General features: G+C 37.7%; 1 protein-coding gene across 1 annotated transcript in view; it reads left to right on the plus strand.

Annotated features, from left to right (window-relative positions):
• Positions 1-1,305: 1,305 nt before the first annotated feature.
• The window catches only part of Dna2 (DNA replication helicase/nuclease 2), a 39,046-nt gene continuing 18,963 nt past the window's right edge, over positions 1,306-21,388 (plus strand). Inside the window, exons 1-9 of the mRNA XM_015500567.2 lie at positions 1,306-1,499; positions 3,581-3,763; positions 5,546-5,729; positions 7,562-7,710; positions 11,407-11,538; positions 13,860-14,079; positions 15,494-15,611; positions 16,119-16,281; positions 19,410-19,604. Coding sequence (XP_015356053.2) covers positions 1,321-1,499; positions 3,581-3,763; positions 5,546-5,729; positions 7,562-7,710; positions 11,407-11,538; positions 13,860-14,079; positions 15,494-15,611; positions 16,119-16,281; positions 19,410-19,604 — 1,523 coding nt within the window. The 5' untranslated portion in view covers positions 1,306-1,320. The remainder of the gene's footprint in view (positions 1,500-3,580; positions 3,764-5,545; positions 5,730-7,561; positions 7,711-11,406; positions 11,539-13,859; positions 14,080-15,493; positions 15,612-16,118; positions 16,282-19,409; positions 19,605-21,388) is intronic.

Below are 21,388 nucleotides of genomic sequence, written 5' to 3' on the forward strand. Positions count from 1 at the left end.
GACAAATCAAAGACAGAAAAAATAATAATTGTATATGGCTGTTTATTATAAAATTATAACTTTTCTGTACCTTTTAGAATTTTCATTATAATCTATTGAGGAAAAAGAATGAATTTCAGGGAGGCAAGACTGGAAGGAACCAGTACCTTTATATTTCCAGCATAGTGACTACAGTTAATGACTATAAATTGGAGGGATTGTGCTTGGGAACCAAGGCCTCAGCATGTTCTAAGTTTGTGTTCTACCACTGAGCTAAGCTCTCCAGCTGAAGACATTTGTTTTTTATTTTTTCTTTTTCTTTCTGGCTCTAGGGATTGAAACAGGAGGCTCTATCACTGAACCACATCTCCAGTCTTTTTTTTTTTTATTTTTATTTTGAGACAAACTTGCTAAATTGCTGAGGCTGGCCTGGAACTTGAAATTCTCCTGCCTCAACCTCCTAAATTGCTGGGATTACAGGTGTGTGCCTGGCCAAGGTTAGCAGCTTTTTAAGATGGGAGAATACCGCGGGGGCGTGGTGGCGCCCGCCTGTAATCCCCGCAGTGTGGGAGGCTGAGACAGGAGGATTGAGAGTTCAAAGCCAGTCGCAGCAATTTAGTGAGGCCCTAAGTAACTCAGTGAGACCCTGTTTCTAAATAAAACACAAAAAAAGGACTGTGGATGTGGCTTAGTGGTTAAGCGCCCCTGGATTAATTCTCCAGCACCCCCCACTCCCCCAAAAAGGATATATATGGGCCGTTAGTACAGTATGGCAGCAAACCAATAGCGAGGGTGAGATTGATGGTAAAAGAGAATGAGGAAACAATTGATGAAATAGCATCCTTCAAAATGCTGGAGGCCTTGAGGTTCTGAGTTCAAGTGAAATGATTGCCCATTGACAGGAGGAACACTTTAATTAAACGTGGAAAGGGGTTATGAGCGGGCAGATATTAGCAGTTTTTTGGATTCAGTCTTGGCGTGATAAGTCAGTTCCTATCTGATTGCTTCTATTTTTCTCTGAATTTTTCATTTGCAAAAGGAGAAGTTGTTTCTCCATGAATGCAAAATTCCCAAAGCCAACAGGGACACCTGGATTTGGCCATTTCTAAATGGTTCTGTTCAAACGAAAAGCAAGAGTTGGGCATGGCTTGGGGTGTCAAGAGCGTGGTCAGGGTACTTAGTCTTGACCGGATATGAGGATTTACACTTTTCCAAGCCTGAAGTTAGGGAGCAAAGATGCAAGAGGCCTGAGTCCGCCAGTTGAGGCACTCCACTTTGAAATCCCCGGGCGCGCGAGGGGCGGCCCCGCGCAGGTCACTTGGGACCTCGGCGGGTCGGCGCATGCGCGTGGTGCCGCGCAGATTCGCGCTTCTTTATAGCTTCGGAGATTTAAGGGTGGCTTCTGGTTCCCAGGGCTTTACCTTGTGGCGGTTTGCGGTACCGAGGATGGAGCAGCTAAATGAACTGGAGCTGCTGATGGAGAAGAGTTTCGGAGAGGAGGCTGCGGCGCCAGAGGAGCTGTGAGCGGAGCGGGGCGGGGGTGGGAATTTAGCGGGAGATTTAAAAGAACGACGCGGGAGAGGCCACATCTATGCCTCCGCCGGCTGAGCCTGCTGCCGACTGTCTGCGGGCTGGGACCGAGAGGCCGGGTTCAGCTCCGCCGGCGCTGGCGAGGCTCCGGAGCTGGGGACCGCTGCGCAGAGCTTTTGGGAGAGCCACATTTGGCCATTGTCTGAGGACTGGCGCCCTGCAGTCATTCTTTCCTTTGAGTTCACCTCTTTCCCGAATTTGGGGAGTCTCGGGCACCTGAAATGCCTTCCTAAAAGGAAACGTAAAAGTGTTTGATGTTGAGTTGGAGGAATTTATCTCGGGAAGGAGTCTGCATCCTTAACTCTCTGGTCGGGGAAACTTCACGATCATGAAAGGGAATTATTTTAAATAGTAATAGCAATAAAAAGATAAATTATTGAGAGAGATTTGCTTTAGGGGTTTTGATCAGCATTACTTTTTTTTTTTTTTTTAATTTGGGTTTAAGCCAGGGACACTGAACTAAATCCCAAGTCCCCCTTCCCTTTATTTTTTTGTTTTAAGACAGGGTCTCTTTAATTTGCTTAGGGCCTCGCTAAGTTGCTGAAGCTAACCTTGAATTTGTGATCCTCCTGTCTCAGCCTCCTGAGTCTCTGGAATTACAGGCCTGCGCCACCAAGCCTGGCTCACCAGTACCTTTTGAGAGATCTTTTAGGCTTTGCATCCCACTTTGGATGTTAATTAGTCTGAGCTAGATGGGGGAGTTGAGTAAACAAAATGATAGAGTGTACAGTCTGGGTGACAAAGATACAGTATCATGAAAGACATTTGGTGTAACTGAAAGAGAGAATGACTTTGAACTCCTGCAGTCTGACAGAAAAGACTTATGAGGAGAAGGTCCTTTTCCAAAGAGGTTATTGTCCATGATTTCAGGTAGCTTGGACCAAGGGTAAAGTTATTATGAAATGAACTTTCTCATTATAAATACAAATAAACTTATGAGTTACTCTATAAAGGAATGAGCTACTCAGGTATTAAGAGGTGGAGTCTCACTGTTTTGCTCAGGCTGCCAGGAACTCCTGGGCCCAAGGAGTCCTCTTATCTCAGCCTGGGAGTAACTGGGACTAGTAGGTGCCACCCAGATTATTCTTTTTTTTTTTTTTTGGTCGGGGATGGGTACCAGAGATTGAACTCAGGGGCCTCACCACTACCCACATTCCAGCCCCCAATTTGGATTTTATTTGGAGACCGGGTCTCACTGTATTGCTGAGGCTGGCTTTGAACAAAATTGTGATCCCCCAGCCCCAGCCGCCTGAGCAGCTGGGATTACAAGTCTGCACGACCATGCTGCAGTTTAAATTGTAGAGGGACACAATACCTTTATTTATTTATTTATTTATTTTTATGTGGTGCTGAGGATTGAACCCAGTGCCTCACACATGCCAGGCAAGCGCTCCACCAATGAGCCACAACTCCAGCCCTCCAAATTTATTCTTGATCCTCATAGTGATGGGTGTACCACAAAACTCAGAGGTTAAATTGGGAAAGGCCATATCATAAACACTTTTTAAAAATTTACTTATTGATTTTTTTGTGGTACTGAGGTTCAAACCCAGTGCCTCATGGATGCTATGCAAGCATTGTTGTTACTGAGCTGCACACTCAGCCCCTATAAGCATGTTTTAAAAGGCATAGCTGGGCTGGGGATGTAGCTCAAGCCGTAGCGCGCTCGCCTGCCATGCGTGCAGCCCAGGTTCGATCCTCAGCACCACATACAAACAAAGATGTTGTGTACCGCCGAAAACTAAAAAAAAAAAAAAAAATTAAAATTCTCTAAAAAAAATAAATAAAAAAAAAAAAAAAATAAAAGGCATAGCTTCTGGGAAGCTTTTATAATAGGAATTTTTCCAGTATGCTTTGCTCAGTTTTAACTATTTTAACTAAAGGTCATTGTGATTCGCTCTCCAGAAGAAATAAACCTAGAAAACTAAAAGATTGACTTCCAGATAAAACAAATTGAATGTTTTCTTATGTCATGGTTGTGCTAATATAGTTTTATATGTGTATGCTTTAGATTTCAGAAGAAGAAGGAAGCTTCCTTTCCTAAGACAATTCTGAGCCACGGAATGGATAACCGCTACCTGGTGTTAGCAGTCAATACAGTACAGAATAAAGAAGGAAACTATGAAAAACACCTAATCATCACTGCTTCCCAGTCTCTAGACTATAAAGAACAGTGCATCCTTAGGAGTGACTGGTAATTTTTGTTTGACTTTGAGCACTGATTTGGCAGAGTCTTAAGGGTACCATATATATATTTTTTTTCAATGTTGGGGACTGAACCCAGAGCATTATGCATGCTAGACAAGTTCCCTACCACTGAACTATATCTCCAGCACTATCAAATGCTTTTGTGAATGTTGCTATAATGTAATTGTTAACAAGGGAATAGATTTGAAACTGACTTAATTCTACATGAAAGTTGTTTCTCTTACCCAGGTATGTCAAGTCTCTTGTTCCAAAAGTTGATTTTTATTGTCATTTCAAAATCATGATCAGGTCAAGTGTCCCTTATCCATATGCTTGGGATTAAAAAAGTGTTTTGAATTTTGGATTTTCTCAGATTTGGGAGTGTTTATTCTAACTTTGGCTCTTTGTCTAAAGCCTTTAGAAGCTATAGACGTACTGAAAGTCTTAAGAATGAGAAGATTAATTATTTAAAAAACCCAATTAATAATTAGAGCTATATATTACACTAGTAAATATTTGATAGCTTTTGCAGTAGACTAAGCAGTTGTTTTTATTTGATACTGGGGGTTGAACCCAGAGGGATCTTATCTCTGAGCCACATCCCCAGACATTTTTAAAATTTTGAAATATGGCCTTGCTAAGTTGCTTAGGGCCTTGATAAATTTCTGAGGTTAGCCTCAAACTTGAGATTGTCCTGTCTCAGCCTCTGTAGTTGTTGGGATTACAGGTATGTGTCACCATGCCTGGAGTTCTTCTTTGGGATGTAAGGGAAGCCCTTGATTATTCTGTTTTTTTTTTTTTTTTGAAGAATGCATTACAATTTTTTTTTTTTTTTAGTTATACATGGACACAGTATCTTTATTTTGTTTATTTATTTTTATGTGGTGCTCACACGTGCGAGGCAAGTGCTCTGCCACTGAGCCACAACCCCAGCACCCCCACTCTGCTATGTGTTATGGGAAGGGGTAGAGTGACTAGGAATTTATCCAGAAGACTGTGTCCTGATGTTCAGATTTTTAAAGATACCCAGAAATTTAGAATTACTTATTCAGATGAAATGTGTGTGTGTGTGTGTGTGTGTGTATTGTTATTTTGTTTTCCCTTTTTGGGGGGGGTGGTCAGTGTTACTGAGGATTGAATTTAATGCATTCTACCCATAGAGACACACTCGCCCTTTTTAATTATTTATTTTTATTTATTTATTTTTAAAAAGTTGTTGATAGACCTTTATTTATTTGTTTATTATGTATTTATATGTGGTGCTGAGAATCGAACCCAGTGCCTCACACATGCCCTGCAAGTGTGCTACCACTGAGTCCCAGCCCCAGCCCCCTTTTTATTTTTTATTTTGAGAGAGGGTCTTGCTAAATTGCCCTGGCTGGCCTTGAAATTTGTAATCCTCCTGCCTTGGCCTCCCGAGTAACTGGGATTACTTGCTTGCACCACACTGCACCTTGCTAAAAAGTATTCTTTTGAAATAGTGGGTTTTTTTGTTTGTTTGTTTGTTTTGCTTTTTTGTTACTGAGGATAGGGGTGCCCAGGGTTGCTCTACTACTGAGCCACATTTCTAGCCCTTTTTTATTTTTAATTTTGAGACAGGATCTCACTAAGTTGCTTAGAACTTCTCTGTGTTGCTGAAGCTTACCTTGAACTTGTAATCCTCTTTTTTCAGCCTCCCAAATTGCTGGGATTACAAGTGTGCGCTACTGTATCCGGCGCTTATTAATTTTTTGAAGTCTCCTCAATATGTTTAAATGCAGGAACCTACTTAACTTTCCTTTACTTTTAGGTGTTCTGTACCAGTAGAGCCAGGGGATATCATTCATTTGGAAGGAGACTGCAAATCTGGCACATGGATAATTGATGAAGATTTTGGATATCTGATTCTGTATCCAGACATGCTGATTTCTGGCACAAGCATAGCCAGTAGTATTCGATGTATGAGAAGAGCTGTACTAAGTGAAACTTTTAGGGTAAATAGTATTAACAACTGATGTTTACACAGAATCTTAGAGTTTATAGAGAACTATTTTTTGGTACCATGGATTGAACTCAGGTGCACTTAACCACTGAGCCACATCCCCAGCCTTTTTTATATTTTATTTAGAGACAGGGTCTCTCTGAGTCGCTTAGTGCCTCGTAGTTGCTGAGGCTGCTTTGAATTCACTGTCCTCCTTTTTCAGCCTCCCAAACTGCTGGTATTACAGGCTTGTGCCACCATACCCAGCCTGAATATCAGTTTTTTAAAAGGTTTTTATTTTGAAATAAATTTGCTGAGCTGGTTGCAGTAGCATATGGGAGGCTGGGGAGGCAGGAGGATTGTAAGTTTGAAGCCAGTCTCAGCAACTTAGAGAGGCCCTAAGCAACTTAGCAAGACCCTGTCTCTAACTAAAATATTTTTAAAAAAGGTCTGGGAATGTGGCTCAATGGTGGCATGCCCCTGGGTTCAATCCCCAGCACTACAATAGTAATGATAATTATAACCCAGAACTTGCAAAAATAGTATGGAGTGTTCTCTTATAATTTAATTTATTAAATTTCTAGCGGATATCTTGGTGGCCTTATCTTTGTTTTTCTGATAGCTTCAAGGGAAAGGTTGAGCCTTATAAAAGAGTATATTGAGAAATAAAATATTGTTTCTTTTTGAAATACTTTTTTTAAAAAATATTTTTAGTTGTAGATGGACACAATGCCTTTGTTTTTATTTATTTTTATGTGGTGCTGAGGATCAAACCCAGGGTCTCACGCATGGTAGGCAAGTGCTCTACCACTAAGCCACAACCCCAGCCCTTGAAATAACTTTTCTTCGAAACTGTCTCTATTTTTTTTTTTTTTTTAATATTTATTTTTTAGGTGTAGATGGACACAACACAATGCCTTTATTTTTATGTGGTGCTGAGGATTGAATCCGGGTCCCGCTTGTGCTAGGCGAGCACTCTACCAGTGAGCCACAATCCCAGCCCCTGAAACTGTCTCTTATCAAAGGTTTAAATTTTAGTTGAATTGTATTTTTTTTTTAATATTTACTTTTTAGTTATAGTTGGATACAATACTTTTATTTTATTTATTTATTTTTATGTGGTGCTGAGGATTGAACCCAGGGCCTCCAACTTGCTAGGTGAGTGCTCTACCTCTGAGCAACCCCAGCCCATGAATAGTATCTTTTATGTGCACACATTTATGAGCTATGCTTTTATTTAGTTTTCTATTTGAGTGGATTATAAAGTGAAATTCGAGAATACTTATAAAACATTAAATGTTTGAAAATATGTTGAGCTTTTTTTTTTTTTAATTTTTTTTATAGTTGTAGATGACAGCATGTCTTTATTTTGTTTATTTTTATGTGGTGCTGAGGATTGAACCCAGTGCCTCACATGTACAAGGCAAGCACTCTGCCACTGAGCTACAGCCTCAGCCCATATATTGAGCTTTTTTTATATCTATTTTTTTTTTTTTTTTAATATTTATTTTTTAGTTTTCAGCGATCACAACATCTTTGTTTGTATGTGGTGCTGAGGATCAAACCCGGGCCGCTCGCATGCCAGGCAAGCGCGCTACCACTTGAGCCATATCCCCAGCCCAATTTTATTATTTTTTAAATGGAAATATTTTAGAGTAACTCAGACTTATACAATAATTGATAATTCTGACTAGAAGGAAGTGTTGCTTATAATTTCATGAACCAGAAAAATATTGTTTAATAATCTTTTGGTATTTGTCTTGGTGGTACATTTTGGCTATGGTGGCTATACAATATACAGTCTTGTCTCTTAATGTATGGACTAAATTGTAATTCTAATCATAGAGCTCTAATCCAGCCACACGCCAAATGCTGATTGGTACCGTTCTCCATGAAGTGTTTCAAAAAGCGATAAGTAGTAAGAGCTTCACCCCTGAAAAGCTGCAAGAACTTTCTTGTCAAATTGTTCAGGAAATAAAGCATTTGAAAGAAATGTAAGTAATTGTGAGAAGAACTGCAGGTACAACTTTATATTATATATAGCTTCTTTCCTACAATCTGGGTTTTGGTAATTAGACTATTTGAATGAATTAATGTAACCTAAAATGTAGACTCCTGTAGCGGTACCTTGTTGCAAGTTGGAAGAGTTCTCAAAGTTGTACAACAGGAAGTATTAGGCTCATAATTTCTTTTTTTTTTTTTTAAAGAGAGAGTGAGAGAATTTTTTTAATGTTTATTTTTTAGTTTTCAGCAGACACAACATCTTTGTTTGTATGTGGTGCTGAGGATTGAACCCGGGCCACACGCATGCCAGGCGAGGCGCACTTCCACTTAAGCCACATCCCCAGCCCCGAGGCTCATAATTTCTAATGTTTGGTACATGTGTACAACTGATTCATTAGCCGCTGTCAGAGACCCTGTGTCAAAATAAATAAAAAGGGATGGGGATTTGGTTTAGTGGTTAAGTGCCCCTCTGCTCCTGGGTTCAATCACTGGTATTCCTCTAAAAAAAGGAATATGGATAGATTTAATAAGATTTTGACTAAATTAATGAAGTTTCACTTAGCTCCTTATTTGTCATTATACATTGCAAATTTCTGACTTTCTTGTCACACCCTGGGCTGCGCATGGTGACATATTATTATATTGATCATCTGTTTCCATGAAATAAATTTGTCAAAACTTAGTGGCTTACTGGGCATAGTGGTGCATACCTGTAATCCTAGGAACTTTGGAGGTTAAGGTAGGAGGATTACATGTTTGAGGCCAGCCTCAGCAACTTAGCAAGGCCCTAAGCAACTAAGTGAAACCCTGTCTTAAAATTAAAAATTGAAAGGGCTAGGGATGTACCTCAATGGTAAAGAACCCCTGGGTTTAATCCCCAGTACCAAAAAAAGATGTTTGTTATTATAGTGACTTAAAATGACAAATGTTGCCTGGTGTAGCTTGGTGATAAAGTGCTTGCCTAGCATGTGTCAGTCCCTGGGTTTGATCCCTACCACTGCAAGGAGGGGAAAATATAAATATATAATAATGTTTGTTCATTTATTTAATTTGAGATACAGGGCCTTGCGCAGCATTGTGATGCATGCCTATAATCCTAGAAGTAGGCAGATGGCAAGTTGCAGGCTAGTCTCAGCAAGTTAGTGAGACCCTGTCTCGACATAATAAGAGGCTAGGGGTATAGCTTGGTGGTCAAGTGAGTGGGGGAATAGACAGGGTCTGGTCCATGTTGCCTAGACTGGCCCTAAACTCCAGGGCTCTAGTGATACTCCTGTCTCAGCTTCATGAGTAGCTGGGACTATAGGCATGGGCTGGCTGGTGCACTTGACTTAAAATTACAAACATTTGTTATCCCAGAGATTTTATAGTTCAGAAATTTGGCAGTGACTTAGCTTTGTGGTTAGGCTCAGTCTCCCATGTGGGCTTGTCATCTTGGGACTTGACTAGGATTGGAAGATGACGTCGCACTTGCATGCCTTCTGGCTAGGAAGCCTTAGTTCCTCTCCATAGGCTACTTATATGTTTTCACAAAATGGCAACTGCTTCCCCTAGATTGAATAACTCAGGAAGGAAAGGAGGCAAGAATCTATAGTATTCTCTATAACCTAATCTCTGAATTCATTTGTTGTAAATTTTGATTGATTTGTTTTTCTATGCTAGATATTGAATTTAGGGCCTTTTACATACTAAGCATGTACTCAACCAATAGCTGCCTGCCCAGACCCACATTTTTATTATTTTTTATGGTAAGAACACTTAAAATCTATTCAAGTATTTCAAAATAAAACGCTTTGCTATTAGTTTTAGTCACTATTTTACACAGTAGATCTTTGAACTTATTCCTCCATGAAGAGAATTTCCTTTCCTTTTTTTTTTTTTAAAAAAACATTTTTTAGTTGTAGATGTACACAAAACCTTTATTTAATTTTTTATGTGGTGCTGAGGATCAAACTCAGGGCCTCATGCGTGCAGGGCAAACACTCTACCACTGAGCTACAACCCCAGCCCTCCTTTTTTTTTTCCAGTACTAGGGATTGAACCCAGAGGTGTTCTACCACTGAGCTACATCCCCAGCCCTAATTTATTTTTTATTTTGAGACAGGGTCTTTCCAAGCTTCCCATAGCTTCAAACTTGTGATCCTTCTGCATTTGCCTCCTGAGTCACTGGGATTACAAACGTATGATCTGGCTGCTCCCTTAATAAAATTGCTACCTGAAATTTTGTATTTTTTTGTTTTTTGGTGCTGGGGAGGGCCACTTGCATGCCAGGCAAGTGCTCTACCCTGAGCTATCACCCAACCTATTTATTTTATATTTAATTTAACTTAAAGACAGGTTCGAAATAAGGCTGGCCTTGAACTCATTATCCTCCTGCTTCAGATTCCTGAGTAGCTGGGATTACAGGCATGTGCCACTGTGCCCAACCTAGATTGCCCTTTGATGTAGTGAGGCTTATATTAGCTTTCTTTTCATATGATCTTTTCCTTCTTTAATGTTTCTATTTTTCTTTATATATATATATATATATATATATTTTTTAAATTTAGTTGTAGATGGACAGGAATCTTTATTTTATTTATTTATTTTTATGTGGTACTTAGGATTGAACCCAATGCCTCACACGTGTTAGGCAAGTGCTCTACCACTGAGCTACAACCCCAGCATGTTTCTGTTTTTCATTACTTGGTTTCTGGACCAGTATCTTTTAAAACTAAAGTTATAATTTCTTTCTTATCCCAAAGATATTATTGGGACTGATCCCTCTAGTTAAACCGAGATGGTTGAATTAGAGAAAATACTGTGAAATTAGATGTCATGTCACTGTTATTTGGGTTTTTTCAAACGTGGTAGATACATATAACATAAAAATTACCATAATAACTATTTTTAAATATATAGTTCAGGGGCTGGGGTAGTAGCTCAGTGGTAAAATAAATAAAATAAAGATTGTGTCAATCTACAACTAAAACAAAAATTAAAAAAATATATATACAGTTCAGAGGTATTTAGTACATGCAAAGTGTTGTGCAGCGATCACCACCATTCATTTCCATAAACTCTTTCTTCCCAAACTGAATCTCTGTACCCACTAAGCAACAACCCCATTCTTCCTTCCTTTCAGAACTACTGTTCTACTTTTTTTTTTTTTTTTTTTAATATTTTGTTTTTTAGTTGTAGTTGGACACAGTACCTTTATTTTATTGCTGAGGATGGAATCTAGCACCCCCCGCGTGCTAGGCGAGCCCTCTACCACTGAGCCACAACCCCAGCCCCTGTTCCACTTTTTTGTCTCTATGATTTTGACAACTCTAGTTTCTCTTATTAGTGGAAACATTCATATTTGTCCTTTTGTGACTGACATTTCACTTAGTATAATGTCATCAAAGTTTATCCACACTGTGGTGTCAGAATCCTCCCCTGCTTTCTTTTTGGTCCTGGGGGTTGAACCTAGGCCCTTGTTCATGCTGACCATCCGCATTTCCACTGACTGTATCCCTAGCTCCTCACCTTTCTTCCTTTTCAAAGGTGAACAGTATTTCGGTGTGTGTGTGTATATATACCACATTTTGTTTATCTGTTCATTAGGAAATGGACATGTGAATTACCTTTTTGGATGTTTTGGACCTTATTTAATTTGCATTTCTTAGATCTATGGTTTTGTATTTATTGTCTCTTATTTTTGGCAGGTACCGCTTGAATCTGAATCCAGATGAAGTAAAACAAGAAGTAGAGGAGTATCTTCCTTCATTTTCTAAGTGGGCTGGAGATTTTATGCATCAGGGTACTTCAACTGACTTCCCTCAAATGCAGCTCTCTCTGTAAGAAATGCATTTTATTTATATAGTTTTCATATATTTAGAGTGAGGAGGCTGAGGCAGGAGGGTTTCAAGTTTGAGGCCAATCTGTGCAACTCGGCAAGACTCTGTCTCACAACAACAAAAGGGCTAGCAATGCAGCTCAGTGGTAGAGTGTTGCTGGGTTCAATTCTCAGTACTGCCAAAGAAAAAACCAAAACCAAAGGAACTTCCATAACTTGAGACTTTTTTTTTTTAATAAAAAAGAGTGGGACCTTTAAAAACTATTTAAAGAGTCTGGTACAGTGGTACACACTTGTAGTCCCAGCTGTTGAGATTGGAGGATTTTCAAGTTCAAGGAAAGCCTGGGCACTTTAGAGAGAGCCCATCTCACAATAAAAATAAAAAGAAATAGGGGAATTGCTCAGTGGTAAAACGTCTCTGGGTTCAATCCCCAGTACCAAAACAAGAAATCAGAATAATTCATTTGAAATACTGTCATTAGCTTGAAGGGTCTAAACTGAAATCATATTGCCTTGTTTCTAATAGTAGTAATTTTTAAAAAAATATTTATTTTTTAGTTGTAACTGGACACAATATCTTTATTTTATTTATTTATTTTTATGTGGTGCTATGGATCGAACCCAGGGCCTCGCACGTGTTAGGCAAGCAGTCTACCACTGAGCCACAGTCCCAGCCCCAAGTAGTAATTTTTTAGTAGTAATTTTGTTGTCTTGTTTGCAGTGTTGGGTACTAGACTTAGGGCATTGTGCATGTTAAGCAAGCACTTTATCACTGATCTACAACTACTACGTAAGAACTTTTAGAATTTAATTACTTGTGTTTTATTAGGTATACATGTGAAATTTGACAAATAATAAATTTTGCTCCGTCTTATAAAAATATATTTGAGTACATGACATGATCAGAGAACGTTTAATATCAGATTAAAATTTAAGGAATTTGTTATAAATTGTGGCTTCCCTGATTTCCACAACTGTCTTCTTAAGTAATTCTAGTGTATATATATATATATTCCTCGAGATTATATTTGAAGCATCTTAAAGTAGTTTAAGAAAAATTGTTGAAGTCAGCATCCCACCCCATTTGTTAAATACCTGTTGACCTCAGTAACATGAAACCAAAGACTAAAAACAACTAAATCATTTATTCTAACAGCTGGAATTTTTTTGGTACTAGGATTGAGCACAGGGGTGCTCTACCATTGAGCTATGTCCCCAGCCCTTTTTATGTTTTACTTTGCAACAGGGTCTTGCTACTTTGCAGAGGCTGGCCTTAAACTTGTAATCCTCCTACCTCAGCCACTTAAGTAGCTAGAATTATAGGTGCACCTTGTCATATGGGTATATGTGGGGTGAAATGTGAGATTAGCAAAGCCTGTACTTCATAGATGGTCAAAAGAGAGAGTTTCTTCTTACCCAGTTTAATATGGTATTAAATGAAAGAGCATGCCCCTAACCAGCCACTGTGTACTCATTAGTATAATAGTTTTTTTATCAGTTGGTTTTGTGGGTCAGTAGTCCAAATAATGAGACTTGCATTAATATAGGCCTGAGAAGATAAAGTTTCGAGTAAAGAAGATTGTAGTAGGCATGAACTTTTTTTTTTTTTAAATATTTATTTTTTAGTTTTCGGCGGACACAACATCTTTGTTTGTATGTGGTGCTGAGGATCGAACCCGGGCCACACGCATGCCAGGAGAGCGCGCTACCGCTTGAGCCACATCCCCAGCCCAGTAGGCATGAACTTAAATGGACAGATAATAAATATTAAGACTTGCGCTGGGGTTGTGGCTCAGCCGTAGAGTGCTCACCTAGCATGTGTGAGACCCTGGGTTCGATCCTCAGCACCACATAAAAATAAATAAATAAAGACATTGTGCCCAATTATCAATAAATAAATATTAAGAATGGCTAAATGATACCTGTAGAACAGAGGTCTGTAAACTGAAGAATACATCAGAATCACTTGGAGAATTTGTTAAATAGTTTGCTGGTTCTGTAATGAGTCAGTTGGAGTGGGACCAGTTATAACAAGTTTCCAGGTAATGCTGATGCTACTGGTTCAAGGGTGACACTTGGATAAAGATATGTAGATTACTGGGGTTGTGTTCAGCGGTAGAGCGCTTGTCTAGCATGTGCAATCCTCAACACCACATAAAAATAAATAAATAAAATAAAGGTATTCTGTCAAACTACACTAAAAAAAAAAAAAAAAAAGATATGTAGATTATTTTCCATCCCCTTGTCATTTCTGTGTAATAGTCAGTGCCAGCATGCATGAAGTAAGCTGTCTCCTAATTGTTTTTGTGTTTCTTTTTTTAGGCCAAGTGATGGTAGTAGTAATAACCCAACACGAAACATTGAAGTAATAAACTCACTGGATATTGAAGAAAGCATTTGGTCCCCTAGGTTTGGATTGAAGGGCAAAATAGATGTTACAGTTGGTGTGAAAATACATCAAGGTTCTAAAACAAAATATAAAATAATGCCATTGGAACTTAAAACCGGCAAAGAATCCAATTCTATTGAACACCGTAGTCAGGTATAAATTGTAAGAAAATTAAATGTTAATTGATTGATTGTTTGATTGATTATTTGGGGATTGAACTCAGGAGCATTATTCCTCTGAGCTATATCCCCAGCACTTTTTAAAATTTCATTTTTAGACAGGATCTCACTAAGTTGTTGAATCTGGCCTCAAATTTGGAATCCTCCTGCATCAGCCTTCCTAATAGCTGGGATTATAGACATATGCCACTATGCACAACTGAATGTTTATTTAAACATGTAGACTGCTTTATATATTTTGGTTCAGTTTAGGTTATGTTTGTGTTTCATATAATAACTTTTAATTTGTGATGCATTGGAGTACTCAATTTGTTTTGTCAATATATACAAGTGCCGTAGAAAACTGTATCTGGCAAAGTAATAAAAGAGCTAAATATATAGGCCAGTGATGCCAAATTTATGCTGCCAAATTACCATTCTAAATATATTTCTGAAAAACAGTAATTCCTTATTCATATAAGTTGTGGAAACCAAGGGTATTTGGATAACTTACCATGTGTATTAGCCTATTAAAAGTTCTGAGAAGGGGCTGGGGTTGTAGCTCAGTGGTAGAGTGCTTGCCTAGCATGCACGAGGCACTGGGTTCGATCCTCAGCACCACGTAAATGTAAAATAAAGATATTGTGTCCACCTAAAACTTAAGAATAAAAAAGTTCTGAGGAATTATAAAGTAATACAGTTTGTCTTAGCTAGGTTTAACTCATTTTTTTCTAAACCTAATTATCATGGAACTATTTATTTATTTATTTATTTATTTATTTTTGATACTGAGGTTTGAATCCAGGGGTGCTCTACCACTGAGCTATATCCCAAACCCTTTCTATTTTCAATTTTTTTTTTGATCATAGGGATTGAACTCATGGGCACTTAACCACTGAGATACATCCCCAGCCCACCCCCTACCATTTAAAAAAATTTTTTTTAGTTGTAGATGGACACAGTATCCTTATTTTTTAAATTTATTCTTATATGGTGCTGAGAATCGAACCCAGTGCTGCCACATCCCCAGCCCTTTTTTGTACTTTATTTTGATACAGGGTTTCACTGGGTTGCTTAGGGCCTCACTATTTACTGAGGCTGGCTTTGAACTCATGATCCTCCTGCCTTAGCCTCCCAAACCCCTGGGATTATAGGCATGCACCACCACCCAGCTTAGTTAAATTGCTGAGGGCCTTGTTAGGTTGCCCAGGCTAGCTTTGAAACTTGAGATCCTCCTGCCTCAGGCTCTCTGTAGCTAGGATTTTGGGCAATTGCCACCACTCCCACTTTCATTGACCTTTAGATTTTAAAATTATGTGTTGGCTATAAGATGATGTAGAGAAATGATGGTCGAAATTTATAGTTTTGTGTAACAGAATTCTCATTGTTTCACAACCTGTCTTGCACAGGTTGTTCTGTACACGCTGCTAAGCCAAGAGAGAAGAGCTGATCCAGATGCTGGCTTACTTCTCTACCTCAAGACTGGGCAGATGTACCCTGTGCCTGCTAACCATCTAGATAAAAGAGGTTGAGCTGTTTGCTTTCAGTTTTACTTCTCTGGCCCCTTCCCTCCCTTCAATTTTTGGTGATATAGTTTTACACTTGACAGTGTACTCACATACTTATCATGCCAACTATAGGTTGTAATTTGTAGTTGTGGTATTTTTAAAAGATAATTTTAATAATATGCTCTATAGTTGAAAATTATTAACCTTTTAAGTTTGTTTTTTTTTTTTAATACAAAAGTTTATCTTGAAGTTCTTATACTGGAGATATTCTAGATAATTTTATCTTCAGCATTCACTTAATAAAACGCAGGGTTCAAGTCTTATTAGTTATGAGATTAGTTGTTTCAAGAACTTATCAAGTGACTAAAAATTTGAAGGAGACATAACAAACTATAACCAACAGTGCTTATTCTCGTATAGCAGAAACTGTGGGAATGTTATTTTATGTTGTTAAATCTGAAACTTTTACTGATACAATGGAAAGGGTGTGATAAAGACACTTAACTTTTTTTTTTTTCTCCCATAGAATTATTAAAGCTAAGAAACCAAATGGCATTTTTTTTGCTGCATCGTATTAGCAAATCTCCTGGAAAGGAGAAGACACAGCTCACTTTTTTGCCACAAATAACTGAGGAAGAGAAAACCTGTAAATATTGTTCACAAGTGGGAAACTGTGCTCTTTATAGCAGGTAAACACTATTTTCAGAAAGCAGTATTTCAAGTTGAAAATGAACTGAACTCAAGATGACTTAGTATTGGTAGGTGGTCTGGTATTGATGATTTCATTTTTTTGTTGTTGTTTAATTTTATTTTATCCATATTTTTTATTGGTACATTATAGTTGTACATATTGATGGAATTTGTTGTTATGTATTTGAACATGCACACAATAGATGACTTCATTTTAATTATTTTTATTTCATATTTTCCTTTATGTATTGTATCTCTAAAATGAAGGGGGAAAAAAGTTTGTTTCCTGACAAGCCCATTTTTCTCAGTAAATAATACAGTGCTTTTTAAACTTATTCCAAAACTGAATGTTTTAATCTTTCTGTGTGTAGTTTCTGAAATGAAATAATTTGGGCTGGGGATGTGGCTCAAGCGGTAGCGCGCTCACCTGGCATGCATGCGGCCCGGGTTCGATCCTCAACACCACATACAAACAAAGATGTTGTGTCTTCCGAAAACTAAGAAATAAATATTAAAAATTTCTCTCTCTCTCTCTCTCTCTCTTTAAAAAAAAAAAAGAAATGAAATAATTTTAGGACTTATGGAATCTGGTTAAGACAGATATAGAATATTCATTTTTAGTACAATATTAAGTACAAATACTTTTGTTCTTTGACAACATGGGGAATCTAACCTACTGAGCTACATCTCCAGCCCCTTTTATTTTTTATTTTGAAACAAAATCTTGCTAAGGTTGTGTAGGGTGGCTTTGAATTTGTGATCCTCTTCCCTCAGTCTGGGATTATGGGCATGGGCCTAAGTTATCTTAAAAGATAGTTCAAGAAGGCATCCATTTCTTTCTTTTTTCTTTTCTTTTTTTTTTAGAGAGAGAGAGAGAATTTTTTTATATTTATTTTTTAGTTTTCAATGGACACAACATTTTTATTTTATTTGTATGTGGTGCTGAGGATCGAACCCAGTGCCCCATGCATGCCAGGCAAGCGTGCTACTGCTTGAGCCATATCCCCTCTTAACTGCTATTTTAATCTGAGGTCTTTTGTAGTTGCACACAAGGAAACCAGTTTTTCCAGATAGATAGTTTGGCATGACCCAGTGAATGGGCCTATACTGTTTGTATATGGTTATTTTTGTATAAATGGTAAGTTTATTAGCTGTTATTTGAACAGCCATGTGGGCCTTCATAGGCTAGCTGAAAATTTGAAGCACATAAAAAAGTAGTTAGATGTAAATATAGACTAAGAAACAAGGTCAAATCAGAGCCAAAGTTCTAATGCAGCCTGAAAGTTTATATGAAGTATGAACTTTAAAAGTATTTTAAGATAGATAATTGATCAACAAATATATGAAAAAATGTTCAACATCTCTAGTAATTAGAGAAATGCAAATCAAAACTACTCTAAGATTTCATCTCACTCCAGTCAGAATGGCAGTTATAAAGAATACAAACAGGGGCTGGGGATGTGGCTCAAGTGGTAGCGCGCTCGCCTGGCATGCGTGCGGCCCGGGTTCGATCCTCAGCACCACATATAAAACAAAGATGTTGTGTCCACCGAAAAATAAATAAATAAATATTTAAAAAAAAAAAAAAAAAAAAAAGAATACAAACAATAATAAGTGTTGGCGAGGATTTGGGGGAAAAGGTACACTCATACATTGCTGGTAGGACTGCAGATTGGTGCAGCCACTCTGGAAAGCAGTATGGAGATTCCTTAGAAAACTTGGAAAGGAACCACTATTTGACTATTTGGATATCCCACTCCTCAGTCTATAACCAAAGGAGTTAAAAGCAGCATACTATAGTAATGCAGCCACATCAATGTTTATAGCAGCTCAGTTCACAATAGCTAAATTGTGGAAGCAACCTAGATGCCCTTCAATAAATTAATGAATAAAGAAACTATGATATATATCACAGTTTCTTTATATTATATATATTATTACATTTTATATATATATATCATTAAAAGAAAATAAAATTATGGCATTTGCAGGTAAATGGATGGAGTTGGAGAATATCATGCTAAGCGAAATGCCAGTTCCAAAAATTCAAAGGCCAAATGTCCTCTCTGATAAGTGGATGCTGATCCATAATGACAGGGGCATGGGAAAAATGGAGGAACTTTTATTGGGCAAAGGGGAAGGAGGGGGTGGAAGGGAGCATGGGGGCTAGAAAGATGGTGGAATGAGATGGACATCATTACCCTGGGTACATGTATGACTGTATATAGTGTGATACTACATCATGTACAACCACAGAAATGAAAAGTTGTGCTGCAATTGTGTATAATGAATCAAAATGCATTCTGCTGTCATATGTACTTAATTAGAATAAGTAAATTAATTAAAAGAAATAAAGTATAGAACTATGCACTAAAAAAATAGTTTAAAAAATATTGTGTCAATATGTCCCTTAATGACAGAGTACTGTGTGGGATGTATGGGACTATAGTACAGCCCAGTTTATTTGAAATCTTTCGTTTTACTCTCAATCTTTTGTATGCTGTCCTTTAATATATTTGTTTCTATGTGGACATGTTTTAATTCAGTAGTAAGGAAAATTGAATCTACAAATGATTTTCCATAGTTTTAAATTGACTTCCTTGTGTCACAGAGCTGGGTGTACAATTTTTATGGTTTCAAGAAACGCAGTTGGAAAAAAAGCCAAAACTTATGAAGACTGGAGTATACCAAACTTGGCTTTGTTGTTTGGGGATGATCATTGAAGGAAAAATAATGCAGTAATCAATATCTTAAACATGTTGTTTTGTGAACAACCGCATGTCAGCTGGGTGTGGTGACTCACCTATAATCCCAGCAACCTGGCAGGCTGAGGCAGGAGGATTGCAAGTTCAAGACCTTCCTTGGCAATTTAGCAAATCTCAAAACTTTAAAAGGGGCTAGAGATGTAGCTCATGGCAAATCACCTGTTGGTGCAACCCCCAGTACCCCCCCCCCAAAAAAAGCCACGTTTTATCAAATATTCAAATGACTTTTAACGAAAATTAGGGGCTGTGTTTATGAGTTATGGTGGTAATTACATTTGTATACTTATTTTAGAAAAACCTCATTTTATAGCCAACTAGTAAAATGTTATATATACAACTCTAACTTGGAACTTTGTATTTAGAGCAGTTGAACAACAGATGGATGAAAATTCAGTCCCAGTGGTTATGCTGTCCAAAATTCAAGAAGAAACTTGTCATCTGAAACTCACACACTTAGAGTATTTCAGCCTTTGGTATCTAATGTTAACCCTGGAGTCACAATCAAAAGATAACAGAAAGAATCACCAAAATATCTGGTTAAAGCCTGCTTCAGAAATGTAAGTGGTCCATGTGAGTAAAGTGTCATTAATTTGTATTAGCTTGTGTGGGATGTGGAATTCATGACACATACAGGTTATATTGCATGTTAAAGATATGTGATTTCATTTGTTCATGAAAACTCCAGATGTCAATGAGTTGTTCCTAAGTAGAACATCATTTCTGCATGTGCTATGTGCTGTAATCATTGTTAGTTTTCTGTGTATATGAATAGATACTAATATCAACTCTGTTTTTGGGTTGGGGATACTAAGATTAAACACAAGGCCTCCCATGTGCTAGGTGGCAAGTGCTCTACCACTGAGGTACACCTCTAGCACAGTCATATATTTTCAATAGCACACACCTGTAATCCCAGGAACTTGGTTGGCCAAAGCAGGACACCAAGTTCAAGACTGGCCCTAAGCAACTTAGCAAGGCCCTACCTCAAAATAAAAGAATCAAAAGGAGTGGGGATGGGCTGGGGTTGTGGCTCACGGGTAGAATGCTTGCTTAGCATGTGTGAGGTTGTGGATTCCATCCTCAGCACCACATAAAGATAAATAAATAAGATATTGTATCCATCTACAACTACAAAAAATATTTTTTAAAAAAAGGGAGTGGGGATGTAGCTCAGTGGTAAAGCACCCCTGGGTTCAATCCTCAGTACCAAAAAATAAATACAAATTTAAAAAAAATTATGATTTATTTATTTATGCCTCATTTCCAGACTTTTTATATTTTATTTAGAAATAGGGTCTCACTAAGTTGCTTAGATCCTATATTGCTTAGGCTGGCTTTGAACGTGAGATCTTTTTTGCTTCAGCCTCCTGTGTTATGAGATTATATATTTGTGATATCTGGAAAGAAATTTTTAAAATCATTTGTTAATTCTTTTTCATCAGTGATATCCATAGAAAATTGAGTATGTCTTAAGGTGAATTGTTACATATTGGTAGAGTGCATACTGCTTTTTTACTTTTTTTGTTTTTGTTTTTAGACTGGGTCTCACCATATTACCTCGGCCAGCCTTGATCTCTCAATCCTCTTGCCCCTGCCTTCTGAGTACCTGGGATTATGGGCCTGAGACACCATGTTCTGTTTATTTAAGTTTTCAAAAAGTAGTGTTTTAAAAATGTATATTTTCTATTTTGAGACAGATTCACATTTTCTGAAGGTCTATCTCATTTTCCTTGTGGCATCCACTTATGAAAGATAAATTATTGGAGGCTGGGGCTGTAGCTCAGTGGCAGAGCACTTGCCTAGCATGTGTGGGGCCCTGGGTTTGATCCTTAGTACCACATAAAAAATGAATACATAAAATAAAGGTATTATGTCCAACTACAACTAAAAGATAAATATTAAAAAAAGATAAATTATTAGGATTTTTATACCTTCACATAGTATTTTTCTGTAAGTAAAATTTAGTTGCATTAATTCCAGTTTTGTTTTACTAGAATAAGGTGATAATAGTGTGACTTTAGAAATAATTGGATCTGTGTGTCCCTAATATTAGGCTTTAATTTAGAAAACATTACAGTGGAGAAAGTTCATGTTGTAGGTTATATAACAAATATGTCAAGCACACATGCCAACCATTTGCCTCTGAGATTGTATAGTATTTAATAGTAATGTCTGAGAGGTTATAAATGCTGAATACTTATTTATTAGAAGTAGTGTAATTATGACAACTTGCTTATCATTTTATATTTATTTTGGGTACTGGGGATTGAACCCAGGAGTTCTTAACTACTGAGCCACATTCCCAGTCCCCCCTCCCCCACTTTCTTTCTTTTTTTTTTTT

This window comes from Marmota marmota, unplaced genomic scaffold (assembly GCF_001458135.2).
Source record: "Marmota marmota marmota unplaced genomic scaffold, marMar, whole genome shotgun sequence".
Lineage (NCBI taxonomy): Eukaryota > Metazoa > Chordata > Mammalia > Rodentia > Sciuridae > Marmota > Marmota marmota.